Here is a 26,617-nt window from a genome sequence, read left to right as displayed (position 1 = left end):
CTCAATTGTCAATCTACTGGTGTACAAATTCCTGAGCTTCTCAAGCTCCATCATATCTACATTTGAAACTATGCATGGAGTCAACCTCCTCCACATCAAGTCCTAGTGCATTCTATCTACTATCTTCTCTGACACTAAAAAAGGTCTTTTTAATGTCTCTGTGGCTCACTTGGGTACTCAGCTTCCACCTGTGTCCCCTTGTGTGTGTACCATCCGTGTTATATAATCCATCCTTGTCTACCCTGTCAATTCCCCTGAGAATTTTGTATGTGGTGGTCATGTCTCTCCGAGCTCTTCTGTCTTCCAGCAACGTGAGGTGCAGTTCATGCTGGCTTTCCTCATAACTCATGCCTTTTAGTTCTGGGACTAGCCTAGTAGCATAACTCTGCACTTTTCCCAGCTTCGGCTTGTGCTCACCTAGTAGTTTCTCACCAAGTTGTGCTTGCACAGATTGAGTTCTGGCTCTTTGGGCCCGTCTTTCAACTGTTAGTCAACAGATTTTTTTTTTGTGATTGACGAAGTATGGATTCTGGGTCCATGCTGGAGCAGCATGGCATCATTTGCCTTACAAATGTGATATACAAGGTTCTGAAGGATTCCTTACACAGGTTTCTGAAGGTAATTCTGATGTTAACCAGCCTCGCATTCGCCACTTGTTGGACCATTCCTTCAGTTTGTTTAGGTCATATTTTAGCCTTATACTATCTTCTTCTGTCTTAATCCTCCTCCTAATTTTTGCATCATCAGGACACATCGAGAGTAACGAGTCTATTCTCTCTGGTAGATCATTTACATATATATCAGAAACAGTATAGGTCCAAGGACTGATCCCTGTGGGACTCCACTGGTGACGCCTCGCCACTCCGAGACCTCACAGTGACACGCTGTCTTCTGTCTTCTAAGGTGTAGAAGACCTTTTGTCATGCAGTGTGAATAGTGCATTTATGTAAAATGTGTTTTTTAATTGCTGAAGTGGAACTGATGCAACTGTATTTTTTATGCGAGTTGAGTATTTGTTTGAGTTCTGTATATGTAATCTGAAAAATTAGATATTCATGTGCAAGTATGAAAGTTTATTTTTGGTTTATGAGACAATGTTTGGGTATTTTGTGAAAATTACGTTTGTGAAATTGAGTAATTTAGTGACAGCGCATTTTGATTGTCTAAATTTATAAGCAATTTGCTATATTTGTGTAAATACCATACTCTGTGTAAAGGTTATACTTTGATTGTATATGCAATATTTGTGTAAATGGTATATTTGTGTGTGCAACTTACATATTTTGTATGTAAATGACATTTTATCTATAAATAACATATTTTGTGTGTGAATGGCATATATTGTGTGTAAATGCTATATTTTGTGTGTAAAAAGTATACTTTGTGCATAAATGGCATATTTGGTAAGTAAATGTGGTATTTTATGTAAAAAATTGAATTTTTGTGTGGAAATGCTTTGTGTGTAAATGCTATATTGAGTGTAAATGTGTATGTGTTTTATAATGCGTGTTATTTACTTTGTGTATTTTGAGTGTAGGTACAAGTGTTGCATTTTGTGTTAATGATGTTAAATTAATATATTTTAGTGCGCCTTATCATAACCTAAGCTTTTTATTAATAATTAGTAATATTTATTTAAATGGGATATATACACCCTGCTTTATCCATATGAATAGTATGTAGGTGGGTATTTATTCATGTAATTACAATATTCGATGTGTTAGAATATAATAGGGAACTTAATAATGTTTCAGACTTGGTTGAATAATATGGTTACCTTACTGATTGGTATGCATTAATATGAATTAACAGTACACAATTTTAAGATTACTTGGGGTGAGTGAGCTGTGGGGTTTACTGAAATCATAATCTTAATACATTTCATTTATTTTGGTATAAATATTTATAATATGGTATAAATTACATCTGATTAATGGAGCAAATAGTGGCAAAAAACAGCCTATTCTCTATGCATGTATGTGTTGTGGAGCATGTGTTGGCATGTATGTGTTGTGGAGCATGTGTTGGCATGTATGTGTTGTGGAGCATGTGTTGGCATGTATGTGTTGTGGAGCATGTGTTGGCATGTATGTGTTGTGGAGCATGTGTTGGCATGTATGTGTTGTGGAGCATGTGTTGGCATGTATGTGTTGTGGAGCATGTGTTGGCATGTATGTGTTGTGGAGCATGTGTTGGCATGTATGTGTTGTGGAGCATGTGTTGGCATGTATGTGTTGTGGAGCATGTGTTGGCATGTATGTGTTGTGGAGCATGTGTTGGCATGTATGTGTTGTGGAGCATGTGTTGGCATGTATGTGTTGTGGAGCATGTGTTGGCATGTATGTGTTGTGGAGCATGTGTTGGCATGTATGTGTTGTGGAGCATGTGTTGGCATGTATGTGTTGTGGAGCATGTGTTGGCATGTATGTGTTGTGGAGCATGTGTTGGCATGTATGTGTTGTGGATCATGTGTTGGCATGTATGTGTTGTGGAGCATGTGTTGGCATGTATGTGTTGTGGAGCAAGTGTTGACATGTATGTGTTGTGGTGCATGTGTTGGCATGTATGTGTTGTGGAGCATGTGTTGGCATGCATGTGTTGTGGAGCATGTGTTGGCATGCATGTGTTGTGGAGCATGTGTTGGCATGTATGTGTTGTGGAGCATGTGTTGGCATGTATGTAGGTATTTGTGACTGTTGGTTCGGAAACAAGTTGGCTGATTTGCATAGCAAGATTAGGATTTTTGAGGTTCAGATATGATTAACCAATAAATATACTGGCTAGGATGCAGCTGAATTGCCAGATGGATGAATTGCGGTGCGACATTTGGGCAACTATTTGACGGATGGGAGGACAGTTTACTAACCAATGAACATAGCTACTAATCCGCTAAGCTGCCAGACGTACGATTCTGCTTAAATCGCGGTACGACATTTGGATAGTTAATTAGTTTTGAACTTAGCACTGCATAATGAATGATTACAGTTGTACATGACTAGCGTATGAATACAAGTATTAGAATGCTGAGTAGCTAGATGTATGCTAACCACCTGTGGAATATAGTGTACAATTAATCTACAGTGAAAATAACCGCTGTTACTCTCTGTGAATTACCCTGATTTGATATGATAGAGAAGCTGGAAAAGAACTGCCTAGCAAATTTCAAATCACTGAGTTTGCTATGACTGCCATACGAAATATTATGCTTGTCTCCATTGCATTTTTTATTGTGACTAGAATGTAAACACTTATTGCCAATAAAAATAATAAAAACGTATGAAATGTATATTCTTAAACCTGTGATGATGTGGTATATTCTTAAACCTGTGATGATGTGGTATATTCTTAAACCTGTGATGAGGTGGTATATTCTTAAACCTGTGATGATGTGGTATATTCTTAAACCTGCGATGAGGAGGTTAGGTTAGGTTGGGGATGGACAATCTAGCCATTTTTTGAATAATAACATTTAATATACTACATAAATAAGTAGGATGCCAGACCTCATTGTGCATCTTATGACGTCACTCACAGTTAAAAAGTCAGGTCGCCGTTAGCCAGTCACACATCTTTGTTAATGTGAGGCAATATTAATCCCTCACTAAATCGCTTTTGTGACGTCATGCGCTGATAAAAGAACGGATCTAATTACTATAGAATGCTTTTATTTATTATAGGTTAGGTTAGGTTTGTATGGTAGAGTTGAAGAATTATATATCAAAATCATATGTGCAAAGACACAATGAGCCAAGATATGAGTGGATACAAGGCATCATGGCATAGCCTGTGATAACACTTACCGAGAACAGTTGAGCTATTAAGACATTAAGGGAATGTGCTAATGAGAGGTGGGAACCCTCCTTGGAACCACTTGTGACGTCATGGAAGGCTGAAAGCATCGTACCCCATTGGTGATCAGACCTCATTGAGGATGATGACGTTTTATTAAGGTTATGAGAACATCAGATTGAAGGTAACTGCAGAAAGCCTATTTTACACATACAAAGTAGCTCTTATATCTATGTACAATGAACGAGTATTTTGAGTGGGCATAGATGGGTATATGTTACAGAAGGGTGTGGTGGCATGTTTTTGAGCGATTATGAGACGTATACAGGACTATCAGTAAGGGAGGAAGTAAATAAAAGTATCTGAGTGATGGTGTAGCCTGTTTTAAAAAATTATATAATAACATATATTCGCATGTAATTGGAGACTTCAACATGAATTCAGTAGTATTCCCATGTCTGGGTCTGTTTCATACAAATGGCAGATGTGGATTTTCATTTTATTTCCAATGCATGATAAACGATCCTTGAAGAAAGATTGACAAAGCTTAAATTCTCTAGAAAGGCGAAGAATTAGGGGATGACATGATAGAGGTGTGCAAGTGGATGAATGTATATAACAAAATGGATATTAATAGAGTATTAAAAGTATTAACACGAGACAGAACACGAAACAATGGATATAAATTGGATAAGTTTATATTTAGGAAAAGACCTGGGTAAATGCTGGTTCGGTGACAGGGTTGAACTCACTTCTTATGTGCATTATGCAATCTTAGCTAGAAAATGATCTTAGAAAATGGGAAACAATATGGAAATACCTAATTAAGGAAAACGAGCTTATTATGGAAAGATTAGGATGACGTCATTGTACATTAGGCTTGACAGAAGGCAGCCTTTTAATCCCCCTTGATATAAATATTGAAAATGAGAATAAATGTACCATAACAGAAAAAGCACTTATTCGGGGAAGATGAAGATTGACTGACGTTATTGACCATTAACGATATCTGTGCCGGGTCACCGAGGTAACGAAAATAAAGTGCGACGAAAGGCGGCCTTTTAATCCCCTTGACACATATATTGAAAATGGGAATAAGTACACCATAACAGAAAACGGTCCTGTACAAGTAAGATGACGACTGGATGACGTCATTGACCATTAGCAATGTCTGTGCAGGGTCACTGAGATGACGAAATTTTGGGATGACTGGAAGTGGCCATTTAATCCTCTTGGCCGGAATGGTAGGGACTAGGAGGATACCTTTTAATTCCCATTTTGGAAAGTAATACATGATTGAAGGCAGCAGTTGACAAAAAATATGGAAAAATGAAAATGACAGGATTGACAAGGACGGATTATTTGAAATGGGTGGTATACACACAAGGGGACACAGGTGAATGAGATGTATGCCAAGTTTTGTGAAATATTTGATAAAGGCACAAAAAAATTATACCAAAACAGAGATGCAGAACTAGGAAACAGGATTGGTTAAATAGAAATTGCGAGAGGGCCAGAGACCAAAAGACACAAAAATGGAATCAATACAGGAAGAGGCCAAACCCCGAAACATATAAGCGATACAAAGATGGGAGAAACAACTACACGGCAGTGAGGAGAGATTCAGAAAGAAATTTTGAAAAAGGGATTGGAGACAAATGTAAAACAGAACCAGGTCTATTCTATAAATTCATAAACAACAAATTGCAGGTAAAGGATAATATTCAGAGGTTGAAAAGGGGAAATAGATTCACGGAAAATGAAAAGGAAATGTGTGAAACACTAAATGAAAAGTTCCAAAGTGTGTTCGTACAAAATGAAATCTTTAGGGAACCAGACACAATAAGAATTCTAGAGAACAACATAGAGCACATAGAGGTGTCTAGAGATGAAGTAGATAAAATGCTCAAGGAGTTAAGTAAGAACAAAGCAGTTGGTCCAGATGGAGTTTCACCATGGGTTCTGAGAGAATGTGCACCTGAGCTCAGCATTCCACTTCAACTGATTTTTCAGGCATCCCTGTTTATAGGAGTTGTAGCTGATGTGTGGAAAATGGCTAACATAGTTCCAATCTACAAACGTGGAAGCAGGGAAGACCCCCGTAATTATAGACCTGTATCATTGACAAGTGTAATAGGCAAAATATTGGAAAAAATAATTAAAAACTAAATGGGTAGAACACCTGGAGGAAAACGATTTAATATCAGACAGACAGTATGGTTTTCGATCTGGAAGATCCTGTGTAACGAACTTACTCAGTTTTTATGATCGAGCCACAGAGATTTTAAAGGAAAGAGATGGTTGGGTTGACTGCATCTATCTGGACCTAAAAAAGGCTTTCGACAGAGTTCCACATAAGAGGTTGTTCTGGAAACTGGAACATATTGGAGAAGTGACTGGTAAGCTACTAACATGGATGAAAAATTTCCTAACTGACAGAAAAATGAGGGCCGTAATCAGAGGCAAGGTATCGGATTAGAGGAATGACACGAGTGGAGTACCACAGGGTTCAGTTCTTGCACCGGTAATGTTCATTGTCTACATAAACGATCTACCAGTGGGAATACAGAATTACATGAACATGTTTGCTGATGATGCTAAGATAATAGGGAAGATAAGAAACCTAGATGATTGTCATGCCCTTCAAGAAGATCTGGACAAAATAAGTATATGGATCAACACTTGGCAAATGTAATTTACTGTGAATAAATGCCATGTTATGAAATGTGCAATTGGAGAACATAGACCCCACACATCCTATAAATTATGTGAGAAATCTTTAAAGAATTCTGATAAAGAAAGGGATCTAAGAGGTGGTTCTAGATAGAAAACTGTCACCTGAGGACCTCATTAAGAACATTGTGCGAGGAGCCTATGCTCTACTTTCTATGTTCAGAATTGCTTTTATATACATGGATGGGGAAACACTACAGAAATTGTTCATGACATTTATTAGACCAAAGCTGGAATATACAGCGGTTATATGGTGCCCATATCTTAAGAAGCACATTAAGAAACTGGAAAAAGTGCAACGACATGCCACTAAGTGGCTACCAGAACAGAAGGACAAGAGCTACGAGGAGAGGTTAGATGCATTAAATATGCAAAAACTTGAAGATAGAAGAAAAAGAGGCGATATGATCACTACGTTCAAAATAGTAACAGGAATCGATAAATTTGATAGGGAAGAATTCCTGAGACCCGGAACTTCAAGAACAAGAGGTCATAGATTTAAACTAACGAAACAAAGCTGCCGGAGAAATATACGAAAATTCACTTTTGTAAACAGAGTGGTAGACAGTTGGAACAAGTTAAGTGAGAAGGTGGTGGAGGCCAAAACCGTCAGCAATTTCAAAGATATGACAAAGAGTGCTGGGGAGACTGGACACCACGAGCGTAGCTCTCATCTTGTAACTACACTTAGGTAATTACACTTAGGTAATTACAGGTGGAAGCTGAATACCCAAATAAGCTACAGAGACATTATAAATAACGTTATCAGTGTCCGAGAATATAGTAAATGGAATACATTAGAAAGTGATGTGGAGGAGGCTGACTCCATACACAGTTTTAAACAGATATGAAAAAGCCCAAATAGGCTCAGGAACCTGTACACCAGTTGATTGACAGTTGAGAGGAGAGACCAAGGAGCCGCAGCTCAACCCCCGCAAGAACAACTAGGTGAGTACAAGTCACAACGAAACAATCGAACAAGTGGGACGACCCCACGACCGTCTAGACGACCCCACGACTTTGTGGATGACCCCACGACTGTCTGAATGACCCCACGATTGTCTGGTTGACCCCACGGCCGTCGGCATGACTCAACGATTGTCTGGAAAACCCCCATGACCTTCTGGACAACCCCACGACAATGTGGATGACCCCACGACTTTCTGGTTGACCCCAAGGCTGTCTGGATGACCCCACAACCGCAAGAACGGCCCCAAGACTGCCTGGATGACCCCACAACCGCCAGAACGACCCCACGCTGTCTAGACGACCCCACGACCATCTGGACGACTCTACGACCATCTGTACGACCCCAGGACTTGAACCATCGACTTTGTGGATGTCCCCACGACTGTCTGGATAACCCCACGATCATCTTGACAACCCCCCACGGCTATCTGGACGACCTTAGACCGTCTGGACGACTTCACGACCGTTAGGACGACCCCAAGACTATGTGGATATCCACACTACTGTCTGGATGACCCCCATCTTCGTCTGGACGACCCCACGACTGTCTGGACGACCCCCGACTGTCTGGACGACCCCACGACTGTCTGGACGACCCCCGACTGCCTGGACGACCCCACGACTGTCTGGATGACCCAACGACTGTCTGGACGACCCCCGACTATCTGGACGACCCCACGACTGTCTGGATGACTCCGACTGTCTGGATGTCCCCACGACTGTCTGGACGACCCAACGACTGTCTGGACGACCCCCGACTGTCTGGACGACCCCACGACTGTCTGGATGACTCCGACTGTCTGGATGTCCCCACGACTGTCTGGACGACCCAACGACTGTCTGGACGACCCCTGACTATCTTGACGACCCCCGACTGTCTGGATGACCCCCGACTGTCTGGATGACTCCCGACTGTCTGGATGACCCACGACTGTCTGGATGTCCCCACGACCGTCTGGACGACCCTACGACTGTCTGGACGACCCCCGACTGTCTGGATGACTCCCGACTGTCTGGATAACCCCCGACTATCTGGATGACTCCCGACTGCCTGGATGACCCACGACTGTCTGGATGTTCCCACAACCGTCTGGACGACCCTACGACTGTATGGATGACCCCCGACTGTCTGGATGACCCCCGACTGTCTGGATGACCCCCGACGGTCTGCATGTCCCCACGACCGTCGGGACGACCCTACGACTGTCTGGATGACCCCCGACTGTCTGGATGACCCCCGACTGTCTGGACGACACTCGACTGTCTGGATGACTCCCGACTGTCTGGATAACCCCCCGACTGTCTGGATGACCCCTGACTGTCTGGATGACCCCCGACTGTCTGGATGACCCCCGACTATCTGGATGACCCCCGACTGTCTAAACGACCCCTGACTATCCTGACGACCCCCGACTGTCTGGATGACCCCCGACTGTCTGGGCGACCCCCGACTGTCTGGATGACTCCCGACTGTCTGGATGACCCACGACTGTCTGGATGTCCCCACGACCGTCTGGACGACCCTACGACTGTCTGGACGACCCCCGACTGTCTGGATTACTCCCGACTGTCTGGATGACCCCCGACTATCTGGATGACTCCCGACTGTCTGGATGACCCACGACTGTCTGGATGACCCCCGACTTTCTGGATGTCCCCACGACCGTCTGGACGATCATATGACTCTGGATGACCCCCGACTGTCTGGATGACCCCCGACTGTCTGGACGACACTCGACTGTCTGGATGACTCCCGACTGTCTGGATAACCCCCCGACTGTCTGGATGACCCCTGACTGTCTGGATGACCCCCGACTGTCTGGATGACCCCCGACTATCTGGATGACCCCCGACTTTCTAAACGACCCCTGACTATCTTGACGACCCCCGACTGTCTGGATGACCCCCGACTGTCTGGGCGACCCCCGACTGTCTGGATGACTCCCGACTGTCTGGATGACCCACGACTGTCTGGATGTCCCCACGACCGTCTGGACGACCCTACGACTGTCTGGATGACCCCCGACTGTCTGGATGACCCCCGACTTTCTGGATGTCCCCACGACCGTCTGGACGATCATATGACTCTGGATGACCCCCGACTGTCTGGATGACCCCCGACTGTCTGGACGACACTCGACTGTCTGGATGACTCCCGACTGTCTGGATAACCCCCCGACTGTCTGGATGACCCCTGACTGTCTGGATGACCCCCGACTGTCTGGATGACCCCCGACTATCTGGATGACCCCCGACTTTCTAAACGACCCCTGACTATCTTGACGACCCCCGACTGTCTGGATGACCCCCGACTGTCTGGGCGACCCCCGACTGTCTGGATGACTCCCGACTGTCTGGATGACCCACGACTGTCTGGATGTCCCCACGACCGTCTGGACGACCCTACGACTGTCTGGATGACCCCCGACTGTCTGGATGACCCCCGACTTTCTGGATGTCCCCACGACCGTCTGGACGACCATATGACTCTGGATGACCCCCGACTGTCTGGACGACCCCCGACTGTCTGGATGACTCCCGACTGTCTGGATGACCCCCCCCCCCGACTGTCTGGATGACCCCTGACTGTCTGGATGACCCCCGACTGTCTGGATGACCCTCCGTCTGTCTGGACGACCCCTGACTATCTTGACGACCCCCGACTGTCTGGATGACCCACGACTGTCTGGATGTCCCCACGACCGTCTGGACGACCCTACGACTGTCTGGACGAACCCCGACTGTCTGGACGAACCCCGACTGTCTGGATGACTCCCGACTGTCTGGATGACCCCCGACTGTCGTGATGACCCCCGACTGTCTTGATGACTCCCGACTGTCTGGATGACCCACGACTGTCTGGACGACCATATGACTGTCTGGATGACCCCCGACTGTCTGGATGACCCTTGACTGTCTGCATGTCCCCACGACCGTCTGGACGACCATATGACTGTCTGGATGACCCACGTCTGTCTGGATGACCCCCGACTGTCTGCATGTCCCCACGACCGTCTGGACGACCATATGACTGTCTGGATGACCCCCGACTGTCTGGATGACCCCCGACTGTCTGGATGACCCCCGACTGTCTGGACGACCCCCGACTGTCTGGATAACTCCCGACTGTCTGGATGACCCCCCGACTGTCTGGATGACCCCCGACTGTCTGGACGACCCCCGACTGTCTGGACGACCCTACGACTGTATGAATGACCCCCCGACTGTCTGGACGACCCCCCGACTGTCTGGATGACCCCCCGACTGTCTGGACGACCCCCCGACTGTCTGGATGACCCCCCGACTGTCTGGACGACCCCCCGACTGTCTGGATGACTCCCCGACTGTCTGGACGACCCCCCGACTGTCTGGATGACCCTACGACTGTATGAATGACCCCCGACTTTCTGGATGACCCCCGACTGTTTGGATGACCCCCGACTGTCTGCATGTCCCCACGACCGTCTGGACGACCCTACGACTGTCTGGATTACCCCCGACTCTCTGGACGACCCCTGACTGTCTGGATGACTCCCGACTGTCTGGATGACCCCCCGACTGTATGGATGACCCCCGACTGTCTGGACGACCCCCAACTGTTTGGATGACTCCCGACTGTCTGGATGACCCCCGACTGTCTGGATGACCCCCGACTGTCTGGATGACCCCCGACTGTCTGGATGACCCCCCGACTGTCTGGATGACCCCCCGACTGTCTGGATGACCCCCGACTGTCTGGATGACCCCCTAATCTCTGGATGTCTCCACGAGCGTCTGGACCACACCGTTTTGTCTTCAGATGTAAAGTAGCTCGAACTATTATTTATCCAGACCTTTACCATCTGGCCCTGAAGGACCTGTCCACACCACTAATATTACTCCAGACCTCTACCATCTGGCCCTGAAGGACCCGTCCACAGCACTAATATTACTCCAGACCTCTACCAACTGGCCCTGAAGGACCCGTCCACAGCACTAATATTACTCCAGACCTCTACCATCTGGCCCTGAAGGACCCGTCCACCTCACTAATATTACTCCAGACCTCTACTATCTGGCCCTGAAGGACCCGTCCACAGCACTAATATTACTCCAGACCTCTACCATCTGGCCCTGAAGGACCCGTCCACAGCACTAATATTACTCCAGACCTCTACTATCTGGCCCTGAAGGACCCGTCCACAGCACTAATATTACTCCAGACCTCTACTATCTGGCCCTGGAGGACCCGTCCACAACACTAATATTACTTCAAACCTCTACCATCTGGCCCTGAAGGACCTGTCACCACAGACCACATATTACTCAAGACCTCTACAATTATGTTACGACCCTGGGTTCTTAGTTGGAGACTAGAGGTCAAATTGAGTTCTAAATAGTCTTGTGAGAAGGATAGTTTATTAACAATAACGTTTATACGCAGAGCTTCTCATACCTCGGTTCCGTCTACCTTGGCAGACGTAAGATGAATCTTGTTCTCACAGAGCATTTAGACTCTGAGCTTGTTGATTATTAAATATAATATTGAACAAGTTGTCAGCTATTCTTAGAACTGTTAAAGTAACTAGTAATGAATGTCGGTGAAAATTTGTAATGTTTATAGCTGTACGATCAGCTAGGCACCCTTCCCGGCAACATATTTAAGAGAGCGGAGGAGGCTGCTCTCCTCCTCACTGGTTCTGGCTGTTGTGGTGTTCACACTCTCTCTCTCGTAGTCTCTGTACTCCTCTTCCTTCTCTCTCTCCCCTTACCTTATCTTGATTCTCAGTTCTACAAGATAATTACCTTATACCGTGTTACCGGGCTCTGGCAAAGTGTGTAATTAGTTCTTGTGTAGCCTAAGCTAGTGTTTATATCCCTAAGATTACTCTAGGTTATTTTAGTGAAACCATGTGTGATCAAGTTTTACCAGGCTACTTAGAGCCTTTAGTATTGTCCTTCTCCAAGTAGTCTTTACCCAAGTTGCTGTTGTAAACCTTGCATCCTGTCTATGTGGACCAAGGTGATTAACGTAAGGAAGAGTGGTAAAGGGATTTATTGTATTAATGTATATAAGGGGTTATTAGAGGGTTTAATAAATAAGCTAGATTTTGAGAAGTATCCATTCATCCTGTTGAAGTGGTGTAGATGATTTGCTAATAGTCTATAGACCTGTAATTTAAAACATAGAATCATTACTAGGAACCTTTTTCCTTGGGGCGGGCCTATCTATCCCACTATTCTAGATACATCTTGACTCTAGCTATTGGCCCTTCTCAGTACAACCACTGCCCCCATAACAAATTACTTGTTCAATTACAAAGTAAGTTTACAATTACTCCGTATTGAAATCTGACAGTGAAATCACTTTCACTGTCGAGTTGACATGACCCCCAACCTGTCACCAAAACCTAATAAATAGGTTATATAAGAACTGCCATATAGAATCTGAACAATGAGACGTTCAGATCTTGAATTTCGCGTATGTAAAACTATTGCTGGAATATGAGGCAACAATATCGAGTCCTTATCTCATTAAACATATAACGAAGTTCGAGAATATTTAGAGGCAAGCCAACTCACTGGTCCCTGAACTGAGAGGTATGAGCGTCGAGGAGAGACTACGGGTGTTCAGCTGCACGCTACTCAAAGAGAGAAGAAACAGGAGAGACAATCCCCGCATAAAAATACTCAGAATAGAAAGGACAAACAAGGAGAGACTATTTAGCAAAGGTAGAACACGAACATGGACCATTGATGGATACTAACAAAATGAGCCACCTGTACCATGTGAGAAGTTACAGGAAAATATTCCTCCAGAGGGACATGATGAGGGAAGGGAGAGTAAAGGCAGCAGAAGTAAGGAGAACGTGCAGCGTGAGCGGAGTGAACCAAGGATTCCAGCCCCACAACTCAACAGCCCCATATGAGAGTGGGGAACTCCCAACCAGCACCCCAGCAACCCCAGAGGAGAGGACAATACCCCCATCTTCGACCCCATAGAAAACCCCCTTACCCTGAACCCTCCCTGTCCCCATTCAAATGCTCATTCAAACCTCCCTCCCATCTCACACTATGCCATCCCTATCACCCCCCTTCACCCCATACTCTTGCTGTATAGATATGAATGATTTACGAAGCTTCATTTATCTCTGAAATTCTATCCTCAGTACTCTGTAAGTTCAATTATATCATTATTATCTCAGTAATAGTAGTTCTTGGGCCACGAGAATCTTCTTGGGATTATTCGCATGATTTCATTTTGAACCTTCTCCAACTTGTTTAGTCTGCAAAACAGTACAGATATCAAGACATATGGGCAGCATATTCAATAAGAGATCTCACAGTATGCCATGTGATTACCATTGGAAATATAGAATATGATTAATAATTGTGTACTGTATGGGTTTGTGAGCCCTTGAGGGACCTTATGTAGACTAGGGTAGAAATAGCCTAAGCTACTCTATCCTTTTTGAGATTTTCGTTTTCTCAATAAACTTACTTGAACTTGAATGAATGACTTGGACACTAATTTGAATAGCAACATTTACCAGTTTACTGATGATTAGAATATAGTGCAGGAAATCAATGTAGATTGTTTAAAAAATGAATGAGTTTGGATGTATATAAATAAGAGGTACCCCCGTATAGCCTAATATGCCTTCTACAGTTTCCTTTATTTTTCCTCATGCTAAGCTGTGTAAACTCACCATACCTCAAGGAGGAGTCCTAAGACAAGCCCTGTTAAATATAATATTGAAACAGAGAGTTCCAGTGAAACTCCTTCAGTACAACTCCAGTCATAGTTGCACACGATATTCTGTTTCAGGTTAAACATGTTTTTAATGGAGTCAACAAATTTATTCGTAAATTGCTATATGTTTATACTTGAGTTAGTTTACACAACATTTCTGAACATTGTTTAAATAAGAGAGAGTATGGTGATAACATAAGACGTGATCATTATAAACATATACTGTATTATCTAGATTTAGATTTAGAAGTTTAATTTAATAGTAATATAAAATTTGGAGAAACTTAGTACAATGCCTTAGTGGTTGAATTTAGGTGAAAGAAAGACCCAATACATGTGTAAGTGCTTTAATACCAAAATTTCGGATTTAGCCTATATTCTTTATGAAGGTAATGTAAACAATGTTCTGCCCATGTCAGTCAGAATTAATATATTAGGTACATCTGCATTTGTGCAGCTACCGTAGACTATATGAAGGGGAGTACAGTATGACCAAAAGCTAGCTACGTGATGCAAAAAATCCCCATCACACAGGATGGATAGTCGTACAGAAGCATGTGATAAATAGTCTGCACTGGCGGACTCTGGGTTCGTTATGAGGATATCATCATCAACACAAGAGTTAATAAGGCAGCAGTGATACTAAAGGTCCCCATCTCGCAGGATGGTTAGTCATACAGGGCCATATGTTCAGTAGCCTAAACTGGCAAATTTTGGGTACACTGTGAGGATATCTTCAAGAACACGAGAGTGAATATAGTAATTGCAAAGCTCCAGGTACTTCATGCCAACTGGTCTGAAAGGTCTAATAACTGGGCATTCGGTGATGTAATGTGGGAGATCATGCCGCAGTTCCTGCTCACTGAGTTTGCACCTGGAGTGCTCAGGATTAGGAGATCTGTCACCTGCAGCCACCTGCCACAGGTAATGGAAACTCAACCTGATCCTGGCAACCACTGTGTCGCACAGTCTGGTGGACTGTGCGACACAGTGGTCCACAGTTTACCACCTTCATGAAGGAAGGTACATTCGGATGAATTCTATGATGAATTCTTTCATCCGAGAATTTAGTATTATAACGCTTACATATGTATTAGGTCTTTCCTTCACTTTCCTATAACATTTATTACAGTTGCGGCTGCAGTGAGCAGGTGTACAACCACAGAAATATCTTCTAGCTTCGAATTAGGGTGAAGAGATGCGTATTGACAGAACATATGCAACACAAAACTAGCATGATAAGAAGATAATTCGAAAAATACCTAATATATACTTATTATACTATGAAGGTGTATTTTGCACACCCTCAGTATTTCACATCAACAGATTTACGAGGTTGACTATCACTGAGCGCGACTCTTGTATCATAGCTATGACTTCAGTAGGATTTAAAATAATTGTCAATAAACCATCTCCTTGTGACTAATTCCTTAATAAAGGTCATAAGTAGGAAGATAGATGTCGGAAGTTTAATTGTTTAGATATGAACGAGAAAATTAGAGAAAAAATGCAAAGTATCTAAATATTTAGGATATTAAAATATGAAACATGGATCAAGCGTCGAACTATTCCTCGGCGGGTCGGGAAACAAACTTTTTTGTTAAACATCTTGCCAAATTACCCTTTTTTTATTAACAAGCTTAGGTATACACAGCAATGTGCTGTTACCCTATTATATATGAAAGATTATACATTGTAGATTAAAAACTAGCTATAAGTTCATCTAATATTCCCATCTCACAGGATGGTTAATCATACACGGAATCAGGGGAGAAAATACCTACCTCAGTACAAAAATAAATTAACTTTGACTAAATATTAACGTTATGATTTTTATAAGAGCTAAGCACTGATCATGGAAATATTATATTATATTTATTTTTACCAGTTTCTATCAAATTCCTCTCAAATAATGTTTTTTTTAACAAGCTTAGGTATACACAACAATGTGCTTCTACCCTATTCTGTAGAAGCCCCTTTTGATCTACCACACAGTGTAGATAAAAAACCAGCTACACCCTCATCCAACATCCCCACCTCACAGGACAGCTAGTCATACATGGAATCAGGAGAGAGCATGAAAAGTAAGGTATCTATTAGCCTCCACTAGCAAAATCTGGGTACAGCACAAGAATATCTTCAACTTCATACACTTCTTAGTATATGAAATAATTACAAATATCAGAGTACCTCATACCATTTGGTCTGAAATCACTGATAACAGGGCAATCACAAATTAGTGTTGGAGAGTATGTCCCAACTCTTGTTCACATACTTTACAACTGGAATGTTCACCATTGGGGGATTCATTACTTGCAGCCACCTGCCATAAATATCGATATCCCAAATTACCCGGAAGAGTGACGTATCTGCAAAAAGTACCAATCGGCAACTTGGTTGCTCACCTATATATACTCCAGAGGGTCGCTGAAATTACACCACTTGGTCCGGGAGACATCTCCCGTCACGCAGGGTGCAGTTGCACCTCCACAGATCTCCAGTATCAGCTCTTGATACTGGTAATAACTCAAAAGGGCCACCACTTACGGGCTATTCATGCCCGTGCCACCTTTTCGATGGTTTAATCGTCATCTTGGACACATTCATGGGAGACATCTCCCGTCACGCAGAGTGCACTTGCACCTCCACAGATCTCCAGTATCAGCTCTTGATACTGGTGATGGCTCGAAAGGGCCACCACTTACGAGCTATTCATGCCCGTGCCATCTTTTGGGTGGCTTCATCTTCATCTTCTTCATCTGTTTAAAACACGGGAGACATCTCCCGTCACGCTGGGTGCAGTCGCACCTCCACAGATCTCCAGTATCATCTATTGATACTGGTGATGGCTCAAAAGGGCCACCACTTACCAATTCATGCCCGTGCCACCTATTGGGTGGCTTCATCTTCATCTTAACACATTCACAAGGGAGACATCTCCCATCATGCAGGGTGCATTCGCACCTCCACAGATCTCCAGTATCAGCTCTTGATACTGGTAATGGCTTAAAATGGCCACCACTTACGGGCTATTCATGCCAGTGCCACCTTTTGGGTGGCTTAATCTTCATCATCATCATCAACTAAAATTACACCATTTGGTCACCACTTAGTCCGGGAGACATCTCCCGTCACGTGAGACCATCTGGTCACCATTCACACACACTTCGTCCGGGAGACATCTCCCGTCACGCAGGGTGCAGTTGCACCTCCACAGATCTCCAGTATCAGCTCTTGATACTGGTAATGGCTCAAAAGGGCCACCACTTACGGGCTATTCATGCCCGTACCACCTTTTGGATGGTTTAATCGCCATCTTGGACACATTCATGGGAGACACCTCCCGTCACGCAGAGTGCACTTGCACCTCCACAGATCTCCAGTATCAGCTCTTGATACTGGTGATGGCTCGAAAGGGCCACCACTTACGAGCTATTCATGCCCGTGCCACCTTTTGGGTGGCTTCATCTTCATCTTCTTCATCTGTTTAAAACACGGGAGACATCTCCCGTCACGCTGGGTGCAGTCGCACCTCCACAGATCACCAGTATCATCTATTGATACTGGTGATGGCTCAAAAGGGCCACCACTTACCAATTCATGCCCGTGCCACCTTTTGGGTGGCTTCATCTTCATCTTAACACATTCACAAGGGAGACATCTCCCATCATGCAGGGTGCATTCGCACCTCCACAGATCTCCAGTATCAGCTCTTGATACTGGTAATGGCTTAAAAAGGCCACCACTTACGGGCTACTCATACCCGTGCCACCTGTTGGGTGGCTTAATCTTCATCATCATCATCATCAGCTGAAATTAGATCAATTCTGACAGAGGGCTCACACGCTGACAGCACGGGAGACATCTCCCGTCACGCAGGGTGCAGTCGCACCTCCACAGATCTCCAGTATCATCTATTGATACTGGAAATGGCTCAAAAGGGCCACCACTTATGGGCTATTCATGCCCAAGCCACCTTTTGGGTGGCTTAATCTTCTCTCTCTCTCTCATCACTGAGCCACCACCATCTGGTCACCATTTGGTCCGGGAGACATCTCCCGTCACGCAGGGTGCAGTCGCACCTCCACAGATCTCCAGTATCATCTATTGATACTGGTGATGGCTCAAAAGGGCCACCACTTACGAGCTATTCATGCCTGTGCCACCTTTTGGGTGGCTTCATCTTCATCTTAACACATTCACAAGGGAGACATCTCCCGTCATGCAGGGTGCATTCGCACCTCCACAGATCTCCAGTATCAGCTCCTGATTCTGGTAATGGCTTAAAATGGCCACCACTTACGGGCTATTTATGCCCGTGCCACCTTTTGGGTGGCTCAGGTCACCACCATTTGGTCCGGGAGACATCTCCCGTCACGCAGGGTGCAGTCGCACCTCCACAGATCTCCAGTATCATCTATTGATACTGGTGATGGCTCAAAAGGGCCACCACTTACGAGCTATTCATGCCTGTGCCACCTTTTGGGTGGCTTCATCTTCATCTTAACACATTCATAAGGGAGACATCTCCCGTCATGCAGGGTGCATTCGCACCTCCACAGATCTCCAGTATCAGCTCTTGATACTGGTAATGGCTTAAAAGGGCCACCACTTACGGGCTATTCATGCCCGTGCCACCTTTTGGGTGGCTTAATCTTCATCAATCAATCACTTGGTCCCACGGGAGACATCTCCCGTCACGCAGGGTGCAGTCGCACCTCCACAGATCTCCAGTATCATCTATTGATACTGGAAATGGCTCAAAAGGGCCACCACTTATGGGCTATTCATGCCCAAGCCACCTTTTGGGTGGCTTAATCTTCTCTCTCTCTCTCTCTCCTCTTCACGACGAGAGACGTGTCACGCAGGGTGCAGTCGCACCTCCACAGATCTCCAGTATCATCTATTGATACTGGTGATGGCTCAAAAGGGCCACCACTTACGAGCTATTCATGCCCGTGCCACCTTTTGGGTGGCTTCATCTTCATCTTAACACATTCACAAGGGACACATCTCCCGTCATGCAGGGTGCATTCGCACCTCCACAGATCTCCAGTATCAGTTCTTGATACTGGTAATGGCTCAAAAGGGCCACCACTTACGGGCTATTCATGCCCGTGCCACCTTTTGGGTGGCTTAATCTTCATCAATCAATCAATTTGGGTGGCTTCATCTTCATCTTAACACATTCACAAGGGAGACATCTCCTGTCATGCAGGGTGCATTCGCACCTCCACAGATCTCTAGTATCAGCTCTTGATACTGGTAATGGCTTAAAAGGGCCACCACTTACGGGCTATTTATGCCCGTGCCACCTTTTGGGTTGCTTCATCTTCATCTTAACACATTCATAGGGGAGACATTTCCCGTCATGCAGGGTGCATTCGCAACTCCACAGATCTCCAGTATCAGCTCTTGATACTGGTAATGGCTTAAAGGGGCCACCACTTACGGGCTATTCATGCCCGTGCCACCTTTTGGGTGGCTTAATCTTCATCAATCAATCAATCTGTTTAAATGAAAGCTGTTTAAATGGTTGGACACACACCACCATTTGGTCACCACTTGGTCCGGGAGACATCTCCCGTCACGCAGGGTGCAGTTGCGCCTCCACAGATCTCCAGTATCATCTTTTGATACTGGTAATGGCACTAAAGGGCTACCACTTACGGGCTATTCATGCCCGTGCCACCTCTTGGGTGGCTTAAATCTTCATCATCAATCAGTTAGCAGTGGAGACATCTCCCGTCACGCAGGGTGCAGTCGCACCTCCACAGATCTCCAGTATCATCTATTGATACTGGAAATGGCTCAAAAGGGCCACCACTTATGGGCTATTCATGCCCAAGCCACCTTTTGGGTGGCTTAATCTTCTCTCTCTCTCGTGTTTGTCCACCATCTGGTCACCATTTGGTCCGGGAGACATCTCCCGTCACGCAGGGTGCAGTCGCACCTCCACAGATCTCCAGTATCATCTATTGATACTGATGATGGCTCAAAAGGGCCACCACTTACGAGCTATTCATGCCCGTGCCACCTTTTGGGTGGCTTCATCTTCATCTTAACACATTCACAAGGGAGACATCTCCCGTCATCCAGGGTGCATTCGCACCTCCACAGATCTCCAGTATCAGCTCTTGATACTGGTAATGGCTTAAAATGGCCACCACTTACGGGCTATTCATGCCCGTGCCACCTTTTGGGTGGCTTAATCTTCATCAATCTGTTTAAATCACACCATCTGGTCACCACTTGGTCCGGGAGACATCTCCCGTCACGCAGGGTGCAGTCGCACCTCCACAGATCTCCAGTATCAGCTCTTGATACTGGTAATGGCTGAAAAGGGCCACCACTTTCAGGCTATTCATGCCCGTGCCACCTCTTGGGTGGCTTCATCTTAATCTTAACACATTCACAAAGGAGACATCTCCCATCATGCAGGGTGCATTCGCACCTCCACAGATTTTCAGTATCAGCTCTTGACACGGGCTATTCATGCCCGTGCCACCTTTTGGGTGGCTTAATCTTCATCAATCAATCAGACATTTGTTGCTGGTCACCATTTGGTCCGGGAGACATCTCCCGTCACGCTGGGTGCAGTCGCACCTCCACAGATCTATAGTATCATCTATTGATACTGATAATGGCTCAAAAGGGCCACCACTTACGAGCTATTCATGCCCGTGCCACGTTTTGGGTGGCTTCATCTTCATCTTAACACATTCATAAGGGAGACATCTCCCGTCATGCAGGGTGCATTCGCACCTCCACAGATCTCCAGTATCAGCTTTTGATACTGGTAATCGCTTAAAAGGGCCACCACTTACGGGCTATTCATGCCCGTGCCACCTTTTGGGTGGATTAATCTTCATCAATCAATCTGAAATTAGATATTAGGTTGCAGGCCCTGGCAGCAGGAAGGCGAGACCCTCGGAGCTGCTTGGCTTGCTCCACATTACATCCACAGGAATTTACGACGTGTTAATTTTGTCTGGAAATTTATTTTGCTAATAATTTTTAAGCTTCAATTTGAGAGATCTGGAAGTCTCGCTGGCAGCAACAAATATGGATGCCGGACACAATGTAAGTTTACTAATGTCTGGCGAGAACCCGACGCCAATGTCCCGGGAACTGGACATTCTGCAGAAGGACCTGGACACCCTCTTCCTCATTGTGTTCGGCATCCTCATATTCAGTAAGTACCAAAATCTGTGTTTTCTCTCTTTTTTCAAGTATTTAAACATATAGATGGCACCTATTTCACATTTTGTATATTAATAAAATAGTTGTATTTTATATAGTTGTATATAGACGTACAATAATCTGTGTGTTAGATTTTGTTTTATTATGCTTAGAATAATGTATTTGGAATGCAATTTGTACTTTTGACTAACATTTGTTTATATTTCAGTCTTGCAGACCGGGTTCGCATTCCTTGAGGCAGGCTCCGTAAGGTCCAAGAACACCACCAACATCCTTCTCAAGAACATGCTCGATGTCTGTAAGTTATCAAACACCTTCGTTATTTGTTATCGTATCTGGCTTATGTCTGGTGAACCAGCACATGATTTTTTTATTCCTATCTCATAGCTAAAGTAAGCTCTCAATGTATATAACTTTGCCGACTCTTGTATTCCTGTAATTTCCTGCTTTTGCTTTTCCATCTGCTGGTGTTATATACTAAACTGTTCTCTGTATTTAATTAACCGACTTCCTCCCACCAAGCCTCACGTAGTAATAATGATATGAATTCCACAATCGTCCCCACCCTGTACTAACCATCTGCCCTGTTACTCTCCCCAGTCATTGGTGGCATAGCGTACTGGCTGGTGGGGTTCCCGCTGGCGTTTGGAGGCGGGAACAGCTTCTCTGGTACAGAGTACTGGGCGTCGTACGGGCTGTCGGACGAGCACCTGGCCTTCTGGTTCTTCCAGTTCGTCATCGCCACCACAGCCTCCACCATCATCTCGGGGTCGATGGCTGAGCGGTGTGCCTTCAATGCTTATTTCATCTACACGACCGTGCTGTCAGCTGGGTGTGAAGCCTCTTTCTCTCTGTAAAGTATGTTTCAAATTTAGCAGGATACTTTACACTATTTTGTGGTCAATGAATAAATAACTTTACTCACTGGCTTTATTTATATAATTTAGATAATATTTGAGAGGAACCTTAACAGGGCAATCTTGAGAGAAAGACAATTTGTTAGACAATAATAGCCTAACACTGATCATTATAATTAAACTTTATGTGTTTCTCAATAAATTTAAAAGGCAATGCAAACAATAATACATTTCCCACGGAATTAATAGATACATTATAAAATACAGCAGTGTTGGTACAGCTGTAGTGTGCCGTGTTTTAATCATGTTTGTGTGTTGTAACAGCTCAGTTATGATAATATTTGTGTTTGTACAGCTGTGGTGTACCCGGTGGTGTCACACTGGACCTGGTCAGACGTTGGCTGGCTCAAGACTCAACACAACCAGGACTTCGGTGGCTCTGGCGTCGTCCACCTCACAGGGGGCGTGGCAGCTCTTGTTAGGGCTGTAATTCTTGGGCCCAGAATTGGTCGCTTCGGACCCAAGGGCAAGGAGATACGTGGACACTCTGTGCCGGTATGTTCATAGAACAGTGGTAATATATTATTATCTGAAGTCATGAAGCAAGATATAAATATTTGTGGATTATCATGTTTAATACAAATATTACACGTCAAGGTGGAGGTGTAAAGTTGTGTTTGAACTTCCAGCTGGCAGCTTTGGGAGGCTTCATCCTGCTCTTCGGGTTCTTGGCCTTCAACGGAGGGTCCCAAGCGTCCATCAGCCACGAGGGTGATGCTGTAGCTATTGCCAAGGCTGTCTTTAACACTGTGATCTCGGCGTCTTCAGGAGGCATCGCTGTGCTCTTGGTGTACCGTTCTGTGCTGTGTGGGAGGGAGTCCACCTGGTCCTTCCTAATGGCTCCTAATGGTTCTCTCGCTGGCATGGTATGTACCGCTCTGCGCTGTGTGGCCGGGAGTCCATTAGTGCTAGTATGATGGACTCTGCTCGCTGTAAATTTTCATTGACAGACGTTTGATTTAAACTTAACTTAGTATCATGATAACATAACAAATTTCTTATCAAAATGGTGTTACTTGCAATATGTCTGAGTTTGTTTATCCAATGCTTAAGGACATGTTTCCATGACAGGTGTCAATCAGTGCCGGGTGCAACGTTGTGCGGCCGTGGAGTGCCAGTGTCATTGGTACAGTGGGTGGATCAGTGTTCCTCGCCATCCACACCCTTCTGCCCAAGTTGAAGGGTACGTCACTGCTTCTCTCACCGCTCAGTTTTCTTAACTTTGTCTCAAGAAGGCAACAAGTAGCCAGTTTTATCTAACTTGAGTTTGAAATATTTTAACTTTAACGTTATGTTCTGTAGATGTCATATACTTAAATAATAATATTTATAAAATTTTATATTATTGGGAAGCGTACGTGCATATTGGGACTGTTGAGGTTGTGGATGTAAAGTTAATAAATATTTCTTCCACAGTTGACGACCCACTTGATGCTGTGGCTGTACACATGGGAGGTGGGTTGTGGGGACTGGTTGCTGTGGCCCTCTTCCAGGATGGTGGCATTGTGTACGAGGGCAGCGCGGAGGTCCTCGCCTGGAACATAGTGGGGGCGCTGGCCATAGTGGCCTGGTCTGGTGGTCTCTGTTTAGTTATGTTTGGTTCCCTCAGGCTGCTCGGCCTCTTGAGGGTGCCTCCAGAAATGGAAATTGCAGGCAAGTGAAGATAATACATAAAGTTTTCACTTTTGCATTATATAATTGATAATTGTTATATTTTTAGTGTTATGAACGCATTCATTATACATTGTATATGTTCTATATCTCTAACAATATATATACGCCAGGAATGGACATCTTGAAGCACGGTGAGTCAGCCTACCCAGCTGACGCTTGGCTGGAGAGCCAGTACGATGGATCCGTAAACACTCAGGAGAACAAGAGGAATACAAGTAAGTCGTCAACTAAGTTGCTTTTAAAGTTTTGTGTGTGATGTTTATTTATTTGATATTAATGAAATGCATCATAGAAATTCATACAGTTTTGTTATCAACATTTTCCACTATTCATCTAATCCATTATTTTCCAGATCTTCCACCCAACATGTCTGCCCCAGAAGAATTTGGTTTGACTAATTCCCAGGACCCAGCTCCAGTACCTGGACACCTTGTATACTGGAGTCGTGCAGGACCAGTCCCATCCCACCTCTCGCCCGTCGTGTCCCTCAACAACCACGAAGCTAACCACTTCAACTCCAACAATAGTGTCTCTGAAGCTGGCTTCACAGTCCGACTGGGAGACCATGATCTGCGAGTCCTCGTTGAACCCAGAGATCAACGTGGTCAAGACCCTCATTGTTACACCAATGAGGCTTTTGACGAAACCACAAAGCTTTAAGATTATCTTTTACTTGTCATTACTTATGAAAGTATTTGTATGTTGTCATTACTTATGAAAGTATGTGTATGTTGTCATTACTTATGAAAGTGGGTGTATGTTTGTCATTACTTATGAGAGTATGTGTGTTTGTCATTACTTATGAAACCTCAAAGCTCTGAGATTCTCTGTTGGTTCTTCGACATTAAAGCTTGCCTGTATTGATTCGGTAAATTGACTTAATTAATTTATATTATTTTTCTGCACTAATTACATGAAATATAATATATATATTTTTGTATATATATTTTTTTATTCGGTGAACTTAGTAAGAAACCTGATAAACTAAAGGTTTAACAAGAATTACGTTAAGGTGAAGGATGTTGACAGAGAAAGCTGGCGAGAATATTTTACGACTTAAAGTAGGGACTGGAATGAAGTATGAAGTATGGAGGGACTTGAAGTATGTGCCTAGCCACATACCTTCGCCCGACAGTCTTCCAAGAACTGCCATCGCGAATGCACTTTAATTGTGCATTTTTTTACATTTGCATTGTTCTTAATGGGTTGTATTCAAGTGTTTAACTATCAATAAGTTTCCTATTCTCGGATAATTACTTCCTGTTGTCTGGTCTTGATGATTTGATGGCCCATAAGATTATAGACTTGCGGTGGATTACTACCTAACTGGATGTAAGATGACATAAGAAATGATTTTAACATGTTTGAAAGGAGTAAGGAAAACAAAAAGGAATTATGAAGTGAAGACATTTCCCCAACGGAGACATCACCCACCAGACACATCACCTGCCAGACATCATCCACCAGACACATCATCCACCAGAATCATCACCCATCAGACACATCACCCACCAGAATCATCACCCACCAGAATCGTCACCCACCAGACACATGATCCACCAGTATCATCACCCACCAGACACATCACCCACCAGACACATCATCCACCAGAATCATCACCCATGAGACACATCATCCACCAGAATCATCACCCACCAGACACATCATCCACCAGAGTCATCATTCACCAGACACATTATCCACCAGAATCATCACCCACCAGACACATCATCCACCAGAATCATCACCCACCAGAATCACACATGATCCACCAGTATCATCACCCACCAGACACATCATCCACCAGAATCATCACCCATCAGACACATAATCCACCAGACACATGATCCACCAGAATCATCTCCCACCAGACACATGATCCACCAGTATCATCACCCACCAGACACATCACCCACCAGACACATCATCCACCAGAATCATCACCCATCAGACACATCATCCACCAGACACATGATCCACCAGAATCATCACCCACCAGACACATGATCCACCAGTATCATCACCCACCAGACACATTATCCACCAAAATCATCACCCATCAGACACATCATTCATCAGAATCATCACCCACCAGACACATGATCCACCAGACACATCATCCACCAGAATCATCACCCATCAGACACATCATCCACCAGAATCATCACCCACCAGACACATTATCCACCAGACACATTATCCACCAGAATCATCACCCATCAGACACATGATCCACCAGAATCATCACCCACCAGTATCATCACCCACCAGACACATTATCCACCAGAATCATCACCCATCAGACACATCATCCACCAGAATCATCACCCACCAGACACATGATCCACCAGTATCATCACCCTCCAGAATCATTACTCACCAGACACATCATCCACCAGAATCATCACCTACCAGACACATCATCCACCAGACTCATCACCCTCCAGAATCATTACTCACCAGACACATCATCCACCAGAATCATCACCCACCAGACACATCATCCACCAGACTCATCACCCACCAGACACATCACTCACCACACATCATCCACCAGACACATCACCCACCAAAAATCATCATCCACCAGACACATCAT

The 26,617-nt window shown here is 44.5% G+C and overlaps 1 protein-coding gene across 1 annotated transcript; it reads right to left on the bottom strand.

Annotated features, from left to right (window-relative positions):
- Positions 1-1,960: 1,960 nt before the first annotated feature.
- Positions 1,961-2,665, bottom strand: LOC138363763 (uncharacterized). Its single transcript, XM_069323156.1, has one exon. The coding sequence runs from the start codon at positions 2,663-2,665 to the stop codon at positions 1,961-1,963; it is 705 nt and encodes a 234-aa protein (XP_069179257.1).
- Between the last annotated feature and the right edge of the window lie 23,952 nt (positions 2,666-26,617).

The sequence above is a fragment of the Procambarus clarkii genome, chromosome 11, assembly GCF_040958095.1.
Source record: "Procambarus clarkii isolate CNS0578487 chromosome 11, FALCON_Pclarkii_2.0, whole genome shotgun sequence".
NCBI lineage: Eukaryota > Metazoa > Arthropoda > Malacostraca > Decapoda > Cambaridae > Procambarus > Procambarus clarkii.
This window is presented reverse-complemented; position numbering and strand designations above follow the sequence as displayed.